Below are 17,506 nucleotides of genomic sequence, written 5' to 3'. Positions count from 1 at the left end.
GGGATCTCAAAGGTTTCATCGGTCAAAGGTTTCCAAGGTCTTTTATTGTCAAGAACACCAATTAAGGTACAGTGGTAAGTGAATTACCATACAGCCATACCAAAAAAAACCCAACAAGACACGCAACTACATAAAAGTTAACGTAAACATCCACTACAGTGTATTCCCCACATTCCTCACCGCAATGGAAGTCAACAAAGTCCAATCCTCCTCCCTCATCCTTCTCCCGTGGGGCGATCGAAGCTCCCGCAGCTGGTGGTCGAAGCCGCTTTGTCGGGGCGATCAAAGCTCCTGCGTCGTGGCGGTCGAAGCCCCCGTGTGGGGGCGGTCGAAGCTCCTGCGGCTTGAAGCTCCCGAAGTCAGTTCTGACCTGAGACCACGGGCTCCACGTTGTCAAAATCCGCGGGCACCCGCGGAAGAGCTCAGAGGTCGATCCCTGGCAAAGGGATCGTGGGCTCCGTGATGTTAAAGTTCCGCATGCTCCCGCCGTGGAGCTCCAAAGTGGGTCTCCAGCAAAGGCCACCAACTCCTCGATGTTAGCCCGCAGTGCGGACGGAGATACGATACGGAAAAAAATGGCATCACCGCCGAGGTAAGAGATTAGAAAAAGCTTCTCCCAACCCACCCCCCCGCCCCTCCCCCCACATAAAACAAGCTAAAGCACACTAAATACATTTAACATACTAAAAATATAGCAAAGCAGAAACGGACAGACTGGCGCCATCCGGGGTTTGCACTGAATTTCCCAGATGCACTCCTTGGCGATAACAGTTATAAATATGATTTAGAACTCGAAACGTCTCCCATTCTTTCTCACCAGAGATGCTGCATGTTCCGCTGAGTTACCCCAGCATTTTGTGTCTATCTTTGCATTAGTTTGAAAACTGGGCTGAGCAGGGCTTAATATATCAATCTAGATAAAGTCTGCAATCGAATTCCATTATCTTGGGTTTAAACCAGCATCTGCAGTTCCTCCCTACACATAAATATGATCAGATGGGGCAGTTACATAAGGCGGGCTTGTAGAAAGCCTAGACAAATGCTTTTGACCGCAGGTGGCTACTCCAGCTTTATTTTGGGAAATTGGGAACAAGGGTTACAAAAATGAACATGGCGGTTTTTTAACTAGATTTGTATTGTCTATATATTTCTCTTGATTAGAGACATAGGGACATACAGCATGGAAGCAGGCCCTTCGGCCCAACTCGTCCATGCTGAGCAAGATGTCCCATCGAAGCTAGTCCCATTTTCCTGCATTTGGTCCATATCCCTCTGAACCTTTTCTATCCATGTTATTGTACCTGCCTTTACTACGTCCTCTGGCAGCTCGTTCGCATATAATCACCCTATAATCTGAGTGAAAAAGGATAATCTGGAGATACGTCCTGGATGGGAGATATAGTGAGGTGGTCATGCCTATGGTACAAAATGTAAGTAAATGAATAGCCCCAGGGAAGGGAGGCATTGAATGCAGGGGGACTGGTATCCTTGCAGGGGGCCAATATTCTTGCATGGAGGTTCACTATTGCTACTCGGAAGGGTTTAAACTAGAGAGGCAGGGATGTGGGAACTACAGTAATTGGTCAGAATCTGGAAGAAATGAAGGGAAGATGGAGGTCAGGAGGTCAGAAGGTGATCAATTAGGGAACGATACCGGAGGATGTCCACATGGATTTTAGCAAGTTATTTGATTTGATAAAGTGTCCCGTGGTAACGTGATCCAGGAGATTAAGATGCAAGGGTTAACAGGGTTGTACGGATTCATAAGGTACACAAAATTGCTGGAGAAACTCAGCGGGTACAGCAGCATCTATGGAGCGAAGGAAATAGGCGACGTTTCGGGCCGAAACCCTTCTTCATAACTGGCTTACTGATAGAAGACAAAGGGTTGTGGTGGTTGTATGATATTCAAGCTGGAGGTTTGTGACCAGTGGAATTCCATTGAGATCTGTGCGAATATAGATAGATGCTTTTGAAATTAATGACATCCCTATAGTGGGATGGTCAAAATTAAACACAATACTCCAAATGAGGCCACACCATTGCCATGCACAACTATAACAAAACTCCTATTCCATACCAAGACATCTGATATGTCCTCATTCTTTAGGGAACGGTGGTTCCCATCTTCTGTCATAGATGAGGCCCTCACTCATGTCTCCTCGGTACCCCGCAGCTCCGCCCTTGCTCCCCCTCCCCCTAGTTGCAACAGAGACCTTAGTCAGTCCCTTTCACCCCATCAGCCGTCACATACAACACATTTCCACTACCTCCAACGGGATCCCACCACTAGTCACATCTTCCCATCTCCACTCCTTTCCTCCTTCCGCAGAGACCGTTCCATCCCCAACTCTCTGGTTAACTCGTCCCTTCCCACCCAAAACACCCTCTCCCCAGGTACCTTCCCCTGCAACAGCAGGAGATGCAACACCTGTCCCTATATCTCTTCCCTCGACTCTGTCCAGGGACCCCGACAGTCCTTTCAGGTTAGGCAGAGGTTCACTTGCACCTCTTCCAACCTCATCTACTGTATCCGTTGTTCAAGATGTGGACTCATACATCGGCGAAACCAAGCGTAGACCAGGCGATCGTTTTGCTGAACGCCTTCACTACCTGATCTCCCGGTTGCGAAACACTTTAATTCCACTTCCCATTCCCACACTGACCTTTCTGTCCTAGGCCTCCTCCACTGTCAGAGTGAGGCTAAATGGAGGAACAGCATCTGGAGGAACAGCATCTCATATTTCGCTTGGGCAGCTTACAACCCAGGGGTATGAATATTGATTTCTCTAACCTCAAGTAACCACTGCATTCCCTCCCTCTCCATCCAAATAGTATTTCATCGAGATTTTGAGTATATGACAGCTCTGGGCCTGGAGTACTTGCTAGAGTTTAGAAGGATGAGGGGGACCTCACTAAAACTTATCGAATAGTGAAAGACCTGGATATAGTGGATGGAGAGGATGTTTCCACTAGTGGGAGAGTCCAGGACCAGAGGGCACAGCCTCAGAATAAAAGGACATACCTTTAGAACAGAGATGAGGAGGAATATCTTTAGTCAGAGGGTGGTGAGTCTGTGGAATACATTGTCATAATGGCTATGGAGGCCGTCATTGAGTCTTTGTAAGGCAGATTCTTTAGTGCGGGTGCCAGGAGTTATGGGGAGAAGGCAGGAAAAATGGGTTGAGAGGGATAGATAGATCAGCCATGATTGAATGATGGAGGAGACTCGAATGGGCCGAGTGGCCTAATTCTATTCCTATGACTTATGGATTTATGAATTTATGAGACTATACCTTATTTTTCTATTAATAGAGTCAAGGATACTTCACACCTTTTCAATAATGAGCCATTAAAGACCTGGGTGCCCATTTGACCACACCTCATTCACTCAGACGTTACCAGGATTTCAGCCACACATTACTCCCTCAGTTGTTTAAGAAAGAACTGCAGATGCTGGAAAAATCAAAGGTAGACATAAATGCTGGAGAAACTCAGCGGGTGAGGCAGCATCCATGGAGCGAAAGAATAGGTGATGTTTCGGGTCGTGATCCTTCAGAAGAGATCAGTCCAAAGAAGGGTCTCGACCCTGAACGTCACCTATTTCTTTGCTCCATAGATGCTGCCTCACCCGCTGAGTTTCTCCAGCATTTTTGTCTACTCTCTCAGTTGGATGGGGTTAAAAAATGGACTGTCGTATGATTGATACTGAGGTAATTTATATTTTCAGAACGGCCTCCCGCTCCCACCAACATCAAGATTTTTAACATCTCTGACTCTTCAGCCTTCATATCCTGGGGAATTGACGGTGGCAACTCGATATCTTCTATCATCATACGTTACAAAATCTTTGGGGCCGATGATTACACCCAGGAGACAGAAATCAAAATGAAAGACACCATTGCTTCGCAGTTTGAACTGCGAGGCCTGGAGCCAAATTCACCATACCTGGTGGAACTTTGTGCGAAGAACAATATTGGTGAGAGCGAACCCAACCCAACAATGGAACTGCATACACTACAGGAGTCTGCAGGTACCATCTCATTTTTAGTGACTAGGCTGAAACATATGACCAAGTAATTCTCGTACTTAATTTCATAATTAACAGAAATGCCAATTGTTGCAGGGTAAACAATAGTGAGGGCTAATAATTAGTAAATAAGTATGTACTAAATTAGTAAATAGTCGACCTGAGGAGTACCTTCAGCAACAGACTGGTTCCACCAAGATGCAGCACAGAACACCACAGGAAATCTTTCTTCCCTGTGGCTATCAAACTTAAAAACTCCTCCCCCTTCTGTCATGGGGTGGACTGACTCCCTCCCCTCCCCCCCAATCTTTACACATCTCCAATCCTTTCCACTCATCCCTTTAGTTTCATGTTTAGTTTCCTTTTAGTTTTGTGTATCATGTTTTAAGACTGTTGGCAGATCAATTTCCCCCCTGGGATAAATAAAGTTGGATCGTATCGTATTTTAGGGACGTGGATTGTGCAAATGCGGTGACAGGAAACCGCAGACAGGAATTTCATTGATTATGCGAGCACCCATCATTGTAACAGAAATTTGAATCTACTGTTGATGAATTGTGGATAAATCATCTCATTCTGTTTGTGACCAAATTAAGTCTTTCCGAGTTCCATTCTGTAATTCAGACCTAGAGTTACTGTTAATCAGGTTTCTGAGTAATCTTGTCATCTGAGAATATAAAAACTATACCAAAGTCACACTTGACAGGTCAACTTTGGCTGCCTTCTGGTGCCCAAGCACCAGTCTGAATAAATCGCCCATTACTTCAAACACCAAAATCCGCATGGCCTTTCCAATTTGCTCCTAGACCTCTATAATTAATTTAGATAAACTAGGTTTATCTGTTCATTAGTTGCCATAGTTTCAGTTTGCAGAATTTTCCTGGGACTATTCTGTGTTTGTTCATCTCTAATTTTATGTGTGTTCTCCCTCCAGTCTGTTGTCTGTGTATGAACTCACCAGATTCCATCATTATCTTCTCTATCAACCTACACGAAAAAAACACACCAGAAAGTTCTCATTTTAAACTCTGCATCTTTTTAAATTCTACCATGATATCAGCCCATTTCTGGTTCCATAAACCTAACTAGCTCTATGGACCTCAGTTTTAAATGGCCACCCCTCAATCTTGTGAACTATGTCCACTTATTCAAGATCCTCCCAAACCTGGAAAAAATCTAGAAAGTTTATTCTGTCTCTCTCCCCATACGGTCACCCATCATTCTTCTAAATTCAAAATAATATAGATTTCCTTAGCTGTTCTTGATAGGGCAACCATCTTATCCCAGGAATTAGCCCAGTGAATGTCTTTCAGATTACCTCCAATTTCAGTATAACCTTTCTTAAACAAGAGTCGTCATTAAATACAGATGAGGTGACGGAAGACTGGAGGGCGGCAAAACGTGTGCCTCTATTCAAGAAGGGCAAGGCTAAAAGGGAAAAGGCAAGAAACTACAAGCCAGTGAGCTTAACATCTGTGGGCAGAAAGTTACAAATGTGGGAGGTCGTGTCTCATGAATCAGATTGAGTTTTTTGATGATGTGACCAAAGAGGTTGATAGGCAGAGCTGTAGATGTTTTATAGATGGATTTCAGTAAGGCACTTGAAGTCATGAAGGCTTTCAGCACATTGGCCTTTATCAGTCAGATGTATTCAGAATAGAAGTTGGGATGTTATGTTACAGTTTACAAGATGTTGGTGAGGCCACATTTGGAATACTGTGTTCAGTTTTGGTCACCCTGCTGTGGGAAAGATGTTGTTAAGCTGGAAAGCATTGGAAATTTACAATGATGCTGCCAGGTCCTGAGGGCATGAGCTATCAGGAGATGGTGGGCAGGCTAGGACTTTTATTCCTTAGACAGTAGGGGGGTGGAAGGGTGATGTTATAATGATGTATAAGATCATGTGGGAATAGATAGTGTTGATGCACAGAGTATTTAACTCAGAATAGAGTAATCGAGAACCAGACGACATAGGTTTAAGCTGAGAGGGGAAATAGAACCTGAGGGACAATTTTTTCACACAGAGGCTGATAGGTAAATGGACGAGCTATCAGAGGGGGTTGAGGCAGGTACTATAGCAACATTTAAATGTCATTTGAACAGGTACATGGATAGGAAAGGTTTGGAAGGATATGGGCCAAATGCAGACAGGTGGGTCTAGTGCTGAAGGGGCATTTTGATCGACATGAGAAAATTGGGCCAAAGGGCCTGTTTCCATGCAGTATGATTCTGTGATTCTAAGCGATTTGAAGTCGTCAAAATGTTACCGGTGGCAGTGGGTAACCAGAGGACACGGATTGAAGAGGAGTGGCAAGAACAATTTATTTTTACAAACCATGTTCTCGGGGTATCTAAATCTAAATGTATTAGTTATTTAAGTTATGACATCGGATAGAAGCTGCATACCAAATCTTGTTGCGCTTATGTGCAATGACAATAAAATATATTATTATTATTATTATTATTAGTATTATTAATTCCCAGCGCACCACTCTGATCTGGAATGTGCTCCCTGAAATGTGCGGATTCAACAGGAATTTAGGGGGAGGGGGAGTAGTGTTGATGAGGACTGATCCCGGGAATGAGTGGGTTAGCATAAGATGAGCGTTTGTCGGCACTGGGACTGTACTTGCTGGAGTTTAGATGGATGAGGGGGTACCTCATTGAAACTTACCGAATAGTGAAAGGCTTGGATAGAGTGGATGTGGAGAGGATGGTTCCACTAGTGGGAGAGTCTAGGACCAGAGGTCACCAGCCTCAGAATTAAAAGACGTTCCTTCAGGAAGGGGGATGAGGAAGAATTTCATTTAGTCAAAGGGTGGTGAATCTATGGTATTCATTGCCACAGAAGGCCCTGGAGGCCAAGTCAACGGATATTTTTAAAGCAGAAATAGATAGATTCTTGATTAGCACAGGTGTTAGTGGTTATGGGGAGAAGGCAGGAGAAAAGGGTTAGGAGGGAGAGATAGATCAGCTATGATGGAATGGCAGAGTAGACCTAATGGGCCAAATGGCCTAATTCTGCTCCAATCACATGAACTTATGACTGAGCAATTGGCCTTGCACACTATTGGCATAGGCACAATAGGTAAATTGTCATCTTGTATCTAATCGTTTCATAAAAAATAGGTGCAGGAGGAGGCCATTCGGCCCTTCGAGCCAGCACCGCCATTCATTGTGATCATGGCTGATCGTCTCCTATAAATAACCCGTGCCTGCCTTCTCCCCATATCCTTTGACTCCACTAGCCCCTAGAGCTCTATCTAACTCTAATTTAACAAAGTGTTAAATGGCTGAGATATATCTCAACATCAGTGCTGTGTCTTTTTCAGCTCTCGTTCTACAACATGGAAGGCACCTGTTGCTTTATGCAATTCTGGGATCAGCAGGAATGACGTGCCTGACCATTCTATTAGCCTTTTGCATTGTGCTTCATTTCAAGCGGAGCAACTTCCAACGGAGAATGGTTCAGGCTTTTCAAAACAGCACGGTAAGTCTGCAAGACCTCTTTTAACTGTAGATAGACACAAATGTTGGAGTAACTCAGCGGGACAGGTAGCATCTCTGGATAGAAGGAATGGGTAACGTTTCGGGTCGAGACCCTTCTTCAGACTCACCCGAAATGTCACCCATTCCTTCCATCCAGAAATGCTGCATGTCCTGCTGAGTTACTCCAGCATTTTGTGTCTATCTTTGGTGTAAACCAGCGTCTGCAGTTCCTTCCCACACATCTCTTTTAACTGTTCAGCTTTTTTGAGATTAGTTATGGTAGAGGAAGAAGACTATTCCATGGTAAAAACAGTGAACTAGAGAAGTGTGATTCTTAAAGAGATGAGATTATATTTTGATTGTAAAAGCTTTTCACTGTACCTCGGTACACTTAACAGTAATCTAAACTAAACTAGATCTGGCCCATGCAGATTGGGATTAAAGCCTGGCAAGCTAAACTATATTGCAGAATGTAAGGACTCTACAGCGGACATGCTTCAGCAACAATCTAGGTGTATATGTAGAAGTAAGGGACAGTCATATGTCAGAATCACAGGGTTATACAGCATGGAAACAGAGCCTTCAGACCAGCTCGTCCATGTGGATCTCTTCTGGAGCAGAGGTGATGTCAATAGGGATGGGTTGCACCTGAACTGGTGGGGAACCTCTATCCTGGCAGGCAAGTGCAGGACTTGAGGACTGAGGCAGGTAAGAGGCTGGAAGTTGGTACGGATTGTGATGGAAGAAAATCCAGTGGACAGAATAAGCAAGACGGAGCGAAGAAAGAATGTGGGATTGAATTGCACTTATTTTAATGCAAGAGGCCTGATGGGTAAGGAGGATGAACTCGGGGCATGGATAGGTAATTACGACTGGGATGTTGTAGCCATTACGGAAACCTGGATAAGAAAAGGACAGGACTGGAAGATTCATGTTTAAGAAAGAAGTGCAGATGCTGGAAAAATCGAAGGTAGACAAAAATGTTGGAGAAACTCAGCAGGTGAGGCAGCATCTATGGAGTGAAGGAATATTCCTTCGCTCCATAGATGCTGCCTCACCCGCTGAGTTTCTCCAGCATTTTTGTCTACCGAAGTTTAATGTTCCATGGTGCAGATGTTACAAGAGAGATAGAGGTGGGGGTAAAAGAGGAGGGGTGTTGCCTTATTGATGAGGGAAAATATCATGGCAATCCAAGATAACATTACTGATGAGTCTGATGAAGGGTCTCAACCTGAACTATTCCTTTTCTCCAGAAATGCTGCCTGACCCGCTGAGTTACTCCAGCATTTTGTGTATCGTTCATCCAGTGAACCTGCACGGAGCGAGCTAAGTGGTGATGATCACCTTGTTGAGAGTATACTACAGGCCCCCAAAATAGACAGCGGGAATTCCAGGAGCAAATATGCCAAGAGATTGCAGGCAGGTGTAAGGCTCATAAAGTAGTCAACGTTGGGGGTTTTAACTTTCCCAATATAGACTGTGACTGTCAAAATGACAAGGGCTTGGATGGGGTTGAATTTATGAAATACGTTCAGAAAAGTTTCATCAGACAATAGTTTAGTTCAGTTTAGTTTAGTGAAACAGCGCGGTAACGGGCCCTGACCAGTGATCCCCGCACATTAATACGATCCTACACACTAGGGACAATTTACATTTATACCAAGCCAATTAACTTGCAAACCTGCATGTCGTTGGAGTGCGGGAGGGGATGTGCGGGGATCGCTGGTCGCCATGGACTCAGTGGCTCGAAGGACCTGTTTCCACACTGCATCTCTAAACTAAACTGAACTAAACTAAACCCTGTTTAGTTTGCAATCCAATTTGGTAATGGAAAAACTGGGCATGAAGTTGTATTTTCCACTGTATATCTATATCTTCCCACTGCCCTCACTGTTCCTCCCCAGTGTTACACCTCCAAGGTAATGTCAAATTCTGCTACACATTGGAATAGGGATGTGGAAGGTAGACACAAAATGCTGGAGTAGCTCAGCAGGACAGGCAGCAACTCTGGAGAGAAGGAATGGGGATATGGATATGGACATGGATATGAATATGGACCACGTGCAGGCAGAGAAGATTAACTTGACACAGAAATTGTGGGCCAAAGGCTTATTCCTTTGTTGTACCATGTTCTATTTTCTAGGCCCATTTTCCACTATTTGAACATGATTGTAATATGGAGGAAGAAACTACAGATGCTGGTTTAAACCAAAGATAGATGTCTTAAGAAAGGTCTCGACCCACCCATTCCTTTTCTCCAGAGATGCTGTCTGACCCACGGACTTACTAGTTTTTTGCGTCTATCTTATGTAATAACTTACTATTCCTGCAGGTTAGATCCAGCTGGTCTCACAAGGACCACCATGAGATTGTTGATTCCACCTGTAAGGTAGCTTTGTCTCTGTTATTGGACCCATATCAATTCCAGTGGTGCATTTTAGCACACTGCAGCACAATGTTGAGAAGTCTGAAGAAGGGTCACGACCTGAAACGTCACCTATTCCTTCGCTCCATAGATGCTGCCTCACCCGCTGAGTTTCTCCAGCATTTTTATCTACCTTCGATTTTTCCAGCATCTTCAGTTCCTTCTTAAACAATGCTGAGAGCTATATTCTGCAGGCCCACTGTGCTCCACTTATTATGATTGAGCTTGAGTTAATTGGATTTATGTATCTAGTATTGTCCGCATGCACGCAAAACAACCTGTTCATTGTACCTTGGTTCACGTTGCAATAACAAACTTAGACACTAAATACAATCTCTCGGAGATATGATCCCACATTAATTTTATGGCAGAATCCACAATCAGGTTGAGGTGGATCTGAGGGGGTGACTCAAAGGGGAATTCCCAACTTGACACCTCCAGTGTAAATTATTAAAGTGGTTTCCAGCTTTGTTTTTCAGCAGGTTGACCCCTAATCTGTCCTTTATTGCCTTTGAAGCGAGAAGAGCCGATAATCCAATTTAATGCAGGGACCCTGACACTCTCCAGGAAAACAAAGCCTGAGCTGCTCATGCCAATCGTCTATCCTGTCCTTCACTGGGATGACATTAAGTTCGAAGACATTATTGGTGAAGGGAATTTTGGACAGGTCTTGAAGGCTCGTATTAAAAAAAACGGGCACAAGATGAATGCTGCCATTAAAAGAATGAAAGGTAAGATTTCTGCCTTTTATTGGAACAGAGAGGTAGCAGACTGTGAAACCTATTCAATCACTCCTTATAATTAAAATCCTCCAATCTAGGCAACGTCCTTGACACAATATAGACACAAAATGCTGGAGTAACTCAGTGGGACAGGCAGCATCTGTGGAAGGAAGGAATGGGTGGCGTTTTGGGTCAAGACCCTTCTTTAAATCTGAAGAAGGGTCTCGACCCGAAACATGAGTTGAACATTTCGGATTGAAGTGATTGATTGAAAATTCATGAGCCCAAAATATTAAACTTTGTGTACACACCACAGATGCTGTCTGATCTATTGAATATTTCCAGCATTCTCGGTCTGTTTTATTTCTAAATCTCCTTGCAGATTTCATTTGCAAAATCCTCTATGGAATATTTCCCTATCTTAAACGCAGTGTTCAAATGCTGATTGGTGCATGAATGATTTGGTAAGGAGTTTGTCACACCACGTTAGTCACCTCCTTTTTTCCGCTAGCAATCTCATGAAAGTTTAAAAATTATTGGTAATATTTGGGATTAACTTTGCCTATGATTCTTGTCCTAAAGAATATGCCTCCAAGGATGATCATCGGGATTTTGCTGGTGAATTGGAAGTCCTCTGCAGGCTTGGTCATCATCCAAATATCATCAATCTGCTTGGAGCCTGTGAACACAGGGGTATGGACTCCTTAGACTCACATTACACAGCAAAGGATAAGCGCACACTAAGTACGGAACAGTAGGTTGGCACAGTGGCACAGCGGTAGATTTGCTGCCTCACAGTGCCAGAGACCCGGGTTCGATCCCGACTACGGGTGCTGTGTGTACGGAGTTTGTACGTTCTCCCCGTGACCACGTGGGTTTTCCCCGAGATCTTCGGTTTCCACCACAAAGGCGTACAGGTTTGCAGGTTAATTGGCTTGGTATAAGTGTAAATTGTCCCTAGTGTGTGTAGGATAGTGTTAGTGTGCGGGGATCGCTGGTCGGTGTGGACTCAGTGGGCCGAAGGGCCTGTTTTTCTAAACTAAACTAACCTTGTGTGTCTTTGTGACATGGGAGGAAAGGGAAGTACAAAGAGAAAACGCTCAGGGTTACAGGGAAAACATGCAACCTCTGCACAGACAGTGTCAGAGGTCCGAAATGAATCCAGTTGTCTGTACGGAGTTTGTACGTTCTCCCTGTGACCTGCGTGGGTTTTCTCCAGGTGCTCTGGTTTCCTCCCACACTCCAAAGAAGTGCAGGTTTGTAAGTGAATTGGCTTCGGTCAAATTGTAAAAAAATTGCCCCTACTGTTAGTGTATGGGGTGATCGCTGATCAGTGTAGACTCAGTGAGCCGAAAGGCCTGTTTCCACACTATATCTGTAAAGTAAAACTAATGTATAAAGTGCCAGCTGAAAACCATTGTGCAGCAAACCTTACAATAGTGAGGAGCATAGCATTTTTTGTTGTTGCCACTGTTAGAGTTAGTTTTTTTTTTAACCAGCCCCTAGTGCATACTGGCATTATGCCTACTTTTGTGCCCAGTCCAAAACAGTTTTGACCTCTAAAGGGTCTAAGCACAACCCAATGTCAAATATCTTCAAGCCTTGGCTACAACTTCAGACTTGCTGTGGAGCAACTCCGTCTAATATCTAGTTTTAGGAAAGCGAGCAGATACAGATGTACTTTCCAAGTACATTATAGATCAGAGGAATAGATCGGGTAGAAGCACAGAGTCTCTTGCCCAGAGTAGGTGAATCGAAGGCCAGAGGACATAGGTTCAGGTGAAGGGGAAAAGATTTCATAGGAATCTGAGGGGTGTAGGACCTGTTGGGTCCCGTCCCCTCAGCGTGCAGATGCAAGGGGGGGGGGGGGGGGGGCCGGCGGCGTCACACACACACTAATTAATAGGGATATTTAAAGGAAAAATGGATAAATGCTTAAAAAAATATTTGTGCAGATCTCTTGAGACGGTGGCTTATTTGTTTCACACCTGGAATTGTTCTGAATTTTCTGTGTGGCTTTGCCTGGCTACAGGATACCTCTACGTGGCCATTGAATTTGCGCCACATGGAAACCTGCTGGATTTTCTGCGCAACAGCAGAGTACTGGAGACTGACCCGGACTATGCCATTGCCCACAGCACAGCCTCCACTCTCTCCTCCCAGCAGCTGCTGCAGTTTGCAGCCGATGTCGCCAAGGGCATGGATTATCTCAGCCAAAAGCAGGTGTGCTGCGTTTTACATTATCGTTCGCAACAAAGACCCGGGTGGTTTTCACTGAAAGTGAATGTTCAGGTGCAGCAGCAGTTAGGAAGGCACATTGTATTCTGACCTTCACTGCAAGATGATCTGAGTGCAGAAATGACGATAGCTTGTAGCAGCTTTGTGGGCAGCACAGTGGTGGAGTTACTGCCTCACAGCGCCGGAGACCCAGGTTCAATCCCAACTACACTGCTGTCTGTAGGGAGTTTGTACATTCTCCTTGTGACTGCGTGGGGTTTCTCCAAGATAGACAATAGACAATAGGTGCAGGAGTAGGCAATTCGGCTCTTCGAGTCAGCACCGCCATTCACTGTGATCAAGGCTGATCATCCCCAATCAGTACCCCGTTCCTGCCTTCTCCCATATCCCCTGACTGCTGTCTTTAAGAGCACTATCCAGCTCTCTCTTGAAAGTATCCAGAGAACCGGCCTCCACCGCCCTCTGAGAATTCTCTAATTCCACAGACTCACAACTCTCTGTGTGAAAAAGTGTTTCCTCATCTCTGTTCTTATTCTTAAACTGTGGCCCCTGGTTCTGGACTCCCCCCAACATCGGGAACATGTTTCCGGCCTCTAGTGTGTCCAAACCCTTAACAATCTTATATGTTTCAATAAGATTCAGGAACTTCGATTTCTTCCAACACTCCAAAGACGTATAAGTTTGTAGGTTAATTGGCTTGGTATAATTTTCCCTAGTGTGCGTAGAATAGTGTTAATGTGTGGGGATTGCTGGTTGGCATAGACTCAGTGTGTCGAAGGGCCTGTTTCAGTACTGTATCTCTAAAACTAAAAGTTGTACACAACTTCCCACTTGCGGTTTGGGGTGCAGTTTTCGTTTTCTTCTATAAGGAACCACATTATTTTTATGGAGAGAGTCCGACAGGTATGCTGGACTATTCTTGGGATGTCAGGTCTGACAAAAGAGAGAGAAGACGGATGGCAGAGGTGGGATTGGATGGTCTAGGCCTCTATCACTGGAGATTAGAAAGAAGGGAGAGGAGCTATAAAACTCTAAGACAACCAGGCAAGCTTGATGCACATTGAACAGTACAGAAACAAGCTCACCTAGTTACAACCAACAATGACCTGTTTCCTTTATCATTGTTGCTTTTTTGTATATCTTGAGTGAAATCTTTCAGTCTGAAGAAGGGTCTCAACCCGAAACGTCACCCATTCCTTCTATCCTGAGATGCTGTCTGTCCTGCTGAGTTACTCCAGCAATTTTTGTGTCTACCTTCAGCTCACAATGTCTGTTTACTCCAATTTAGTATCTTCCTGCAAAGCCCAGCCTTCTCCCTATTCAAAACATATTATAACGTATGGAGTTGTGATCACTATGCCCAAAATGCTCTTGCACTGAAATACCATTGATCTATAGGGAGAGGTTGAGCAGTCTAGGGTTTTTTTCCTTGGAGCTCAGGAGGATGAGGGGTGATCTTATAGAGATGTACAAAATCATGAGAGGAATAGATTGAGTAAACACACAGAGTGCATTACTTAGAGTAGTGGAATCGAAAACCAGAGGACAGGTTTAAGGTTAGGGGGGAATGATTTAATAGGAACCTGAGGGGTAACTTTTTTACACAAAGGGTGGTGGGTGTATGGAACGAGCTGCCATGGGGGGTAGTTGAAGCAGGTACTATTGCAACCTTTCGGGAACATTTAGACAGGTACATGCATAGGACAGGTTTAAAGGGATATGGGCCAAATGCAGACCGGTGGAGCAAGTGTAGCTGGGACATGTTGGGCGGTGTGGGCAAGTTGGGCTGGAGGGCCTGTTTCCATGCTGTGTGACTATGACTCTGTGATGCATCACTTGGCCTGGTTTGTTTCCCAGCACATTGCCCAATATGTTCCCTGGCTGTTTGAACTTGTCCTAACCTTATACTGTTTCAGAGCATGCCTATCAAATTCTGCTCCATCTAGTTCTCTGGCACTGAGCAGATGCAGTCAACATTGGAGAAGTCAACCCTGTTGCTTTGGCATCTTCCTGTAATCCTGTAACATGTCTACATATTTGTTCCTCTATTTCCCGATGGCTATGGTATAAACCCATTGGAGTGCTTACACCTTTTTTTAGTTTGAGCTCTGCTCATATTGCCGCAATGGACGAACCCTCCTGGATGCCCTCTCTGATTGCCACCGTGATATTCACCCTGATCTGTAGAGCAACCCCTCCACCTCTTCCCTCCCTCTTTCTCTGAAACATCGAAACCTATGAACTTGAGCTGCCAGCTTTCTCAACCATGTTTCCACAATGGCCACAGCATCATAGTACCAGGCACTGATCTACACTCTAAATTCATCTGCTTTCCCTACAATACCTCTCGCATTGAAATAAGTACACTTCAGCCCATCACCTTCACCATGTTTCTTCACCTCGCCCGGAATGTCCTTCCTTTGAGACCTACTTGTCCTAACCTTTACCTTCCCTTCCCTTCTTAACATTGCTGACCTACTACCCTGACTCCCTCCCCCACCCCACCATCGAATCTCCCTCCAAGGATATTGGTTCAATGGCTTCCACCTGGCTTGCCCGACTTGTCTGACTGGCAAATCTAGAACCCAAGGATTTAGATATGCCATTCAGAACCAAGATCAGGAGCAATTTCTTCACCCAGTTCATGCTCACAAGTCATAGGAGCAGAATTATGCCATTTGGCCCATTGAGTCTACTCTGCAATTCAATCATAGCTGATCTATCTTTCTCTCTCAACCACGTTCTCATGCCTTCTCCCCATAACTCCTGACACGGGTCCTAATCAACCTCTAAAACCCCGAGTCACAGTCGGAAAAACAACCTTCCATCATCACCCTCTGCATCCCTCCGTGAATCCACTTTTCTATCCAGTTGGTTAGCTCTCCTTGAATCCCTTCTAACCTACATCAGCCTACCATGTGGAACCTTGCCAAATGCCTTGCTAAAATATGTATACACCTACATGTCCACAGCTTTGACCCATAAACCTTTTTGGTCACATCTTCAAAAAACGTAATCGGATTTATGAGGCATGATCTCCCGCGTACAAAGCTATGCCGTCTATCCCTAATCAACCCTTGTGAAAGACCACCACACCATGCGAAGGACAGGGCTGAGAGAGAGAGCCCATGTCAGAGGAGAAGTACTGATGGAAAACTTCCTTCCGAGAAGGGTAGTTCTCAACGAGCATGGAACGAGGCTTTATGGGACTAGAGCCAACCGTGCACCAAAACCAAACAACAGATGGCACCAGGACACCACCTGCCTTATGCTACCTGGAAAGCCCTAAACCGCCTCCACACTGGAGTTGGATGTTGCGGAGTCAACCTGAATAAGTGGGGCTTTTCGGATTCTGACAAGTGCAACTTTGGAGAGGTGCAGACAATGGCCCATCTACTGACTTGTGGCGGAGAGACATGCACTGCGGACGATCTCCGCAGAGGCACAGATGTGGCACTGGCTGCGGCAAAGCGATGGCAGAACGTCGTCTGACACACGAAGCAAACGAAGGAGCACTCAATGTGAGAGTGGTACACGGAGCACCAAACTTCTGGAGAGTTCTGCAGTGCTGAGCGACTTCAGCACCATGGCAAAGGCAACACGGCGAAAGCCCTAACCCATCAAAGGATAAATACTGTGGGAATGATGCAATTTGCAGGGGCTGTGTTGAGTGTTCCCTGCACTGTCAGTGGAGCAGTATTGGTGGAATGATACAAAGTTGGACACTCCATAAAGGGCCTGTCCCACTAGGCGTTTTTTTCAGCGATTGCCGGCATCATAGACTGATGTATCAGGTCACTGAAACAGTCACGGTGTGATGCGGCATGATGTGGCGTGACGACCTGTTGACGCACGGTGTCTCAGCAAGTTTCGCAAACATTTTTTGTCGCCGCTGAATTTTGGAATCTTTCGGCGACCCTGATCCATCAGTCAATGACTCCAGCAGTCGCCGAAAAAATCGCCAAGTGGGACATGCCCTTAAAATCTAAAAGCTGAGAGAGTACCAGAGTGTGAGACATCGCAGAGAGTGCACAGCACTGTTGAAAGGGGGGCAGTACTGAAGGAGAGTTACACTGACAGATGAGTAATACCAAGGGGGCACCACAGTGTACTGAGAGAGAGCTGAACTGTTGGCAGGACTGGTCACGGTCGGTCACGGTGGCACAGCGGTAGAGTTGCTGCCTTACAGCGAATGCTGCGCCGGAGACCCGGGTTCGAACCCGACTACGGGTGCTGTCTGTATGGAGTTTGTACGTTCTCCCCGTGACCTGGGTGGGTTTTCTCCGAGATCTTCAGTTTCCCCCCACACTCCAAAGATGTACAGGTTTGGAGGTTAATTAGCTTGGTAAATGTAAAAATTGTCCCTAGTGGGTGTAGGATAGTGTTAATATGCGGGGATCGCTGGTCGGCGCGGACCCGGTGGGCCGAAGGGCCTGTTTCCACGCTGTATCTCTAAACTAAACTAAACTAGACTGGGCAGTGCTGAGCGAGTGTCACACTACTGAGGGAGTTCTGTACTCTCAGAGTGGCAGTACTAAGGGAGCTCAGTCTGCCTGGATTTACCTGATCTCCTGTTTGCTAAACACTTTAACTCCCACTCCT

The 17,506-nt window shown here is 45.3% G+C and overlaps 1 protein-coding gene across 3 annotated transcripts in view; it reads left to right on the top strand.

The window, feature by feature from the left end:
* LOC116971343 (angiopoietin-1 receptor-like) overlaps positions 1–17,506 on the top strand; it is a 79,178-nt gene that overhangs the window by 47,649 nt on the left and 14,023 nt on the right. For all 3 annotated transcript variants that reach the window (XM_033018453.1, XM_033018452.1, XM_033018451.1), the window contains 5 exons: positions 3,731–4,033; positions 7,363–7,520; positions 10,462–10,675; positions 11,249–11,359; positions 12,699–12,889. In XM_033018453.1, the coding sequence (XP_032874344.1) occupies positions 3,731–4,033; positions 7,363–7,520; positions 10,462–10,675; positions 11,249–11,359; positions 12,699–12,889 (977 nt within the window). The remainder of the gene's footprint in view (positions 1–3,730; positions 4,034–7,362; positions 7,521–10,461; positions 10,676–11,248; positions 11,360–12,698; positions 12,890–17,506) is intronic.

This window comes from Amblyraja radiata, chromosome 3 (assembly GCF_010909765.2).
Source record: "Amblyraja radiata isolate CabotCenter1 chromosome 3, sAmbRad1.1.pri, whole genome shotgun sequence".
In the NCBI taxonomy this organism is placed as follows: domain Eukaryota; kingdom Metazoa; phylum Chordata; class Chondrichthyes; order Rajiformes; family Rajidae; genus Amblyraja; species Amblyraja radiata.
Note: the sequence above shows the minus strand (reverse complement) of the source record. Positions and strands in the feature narration are given on the sequence as shown.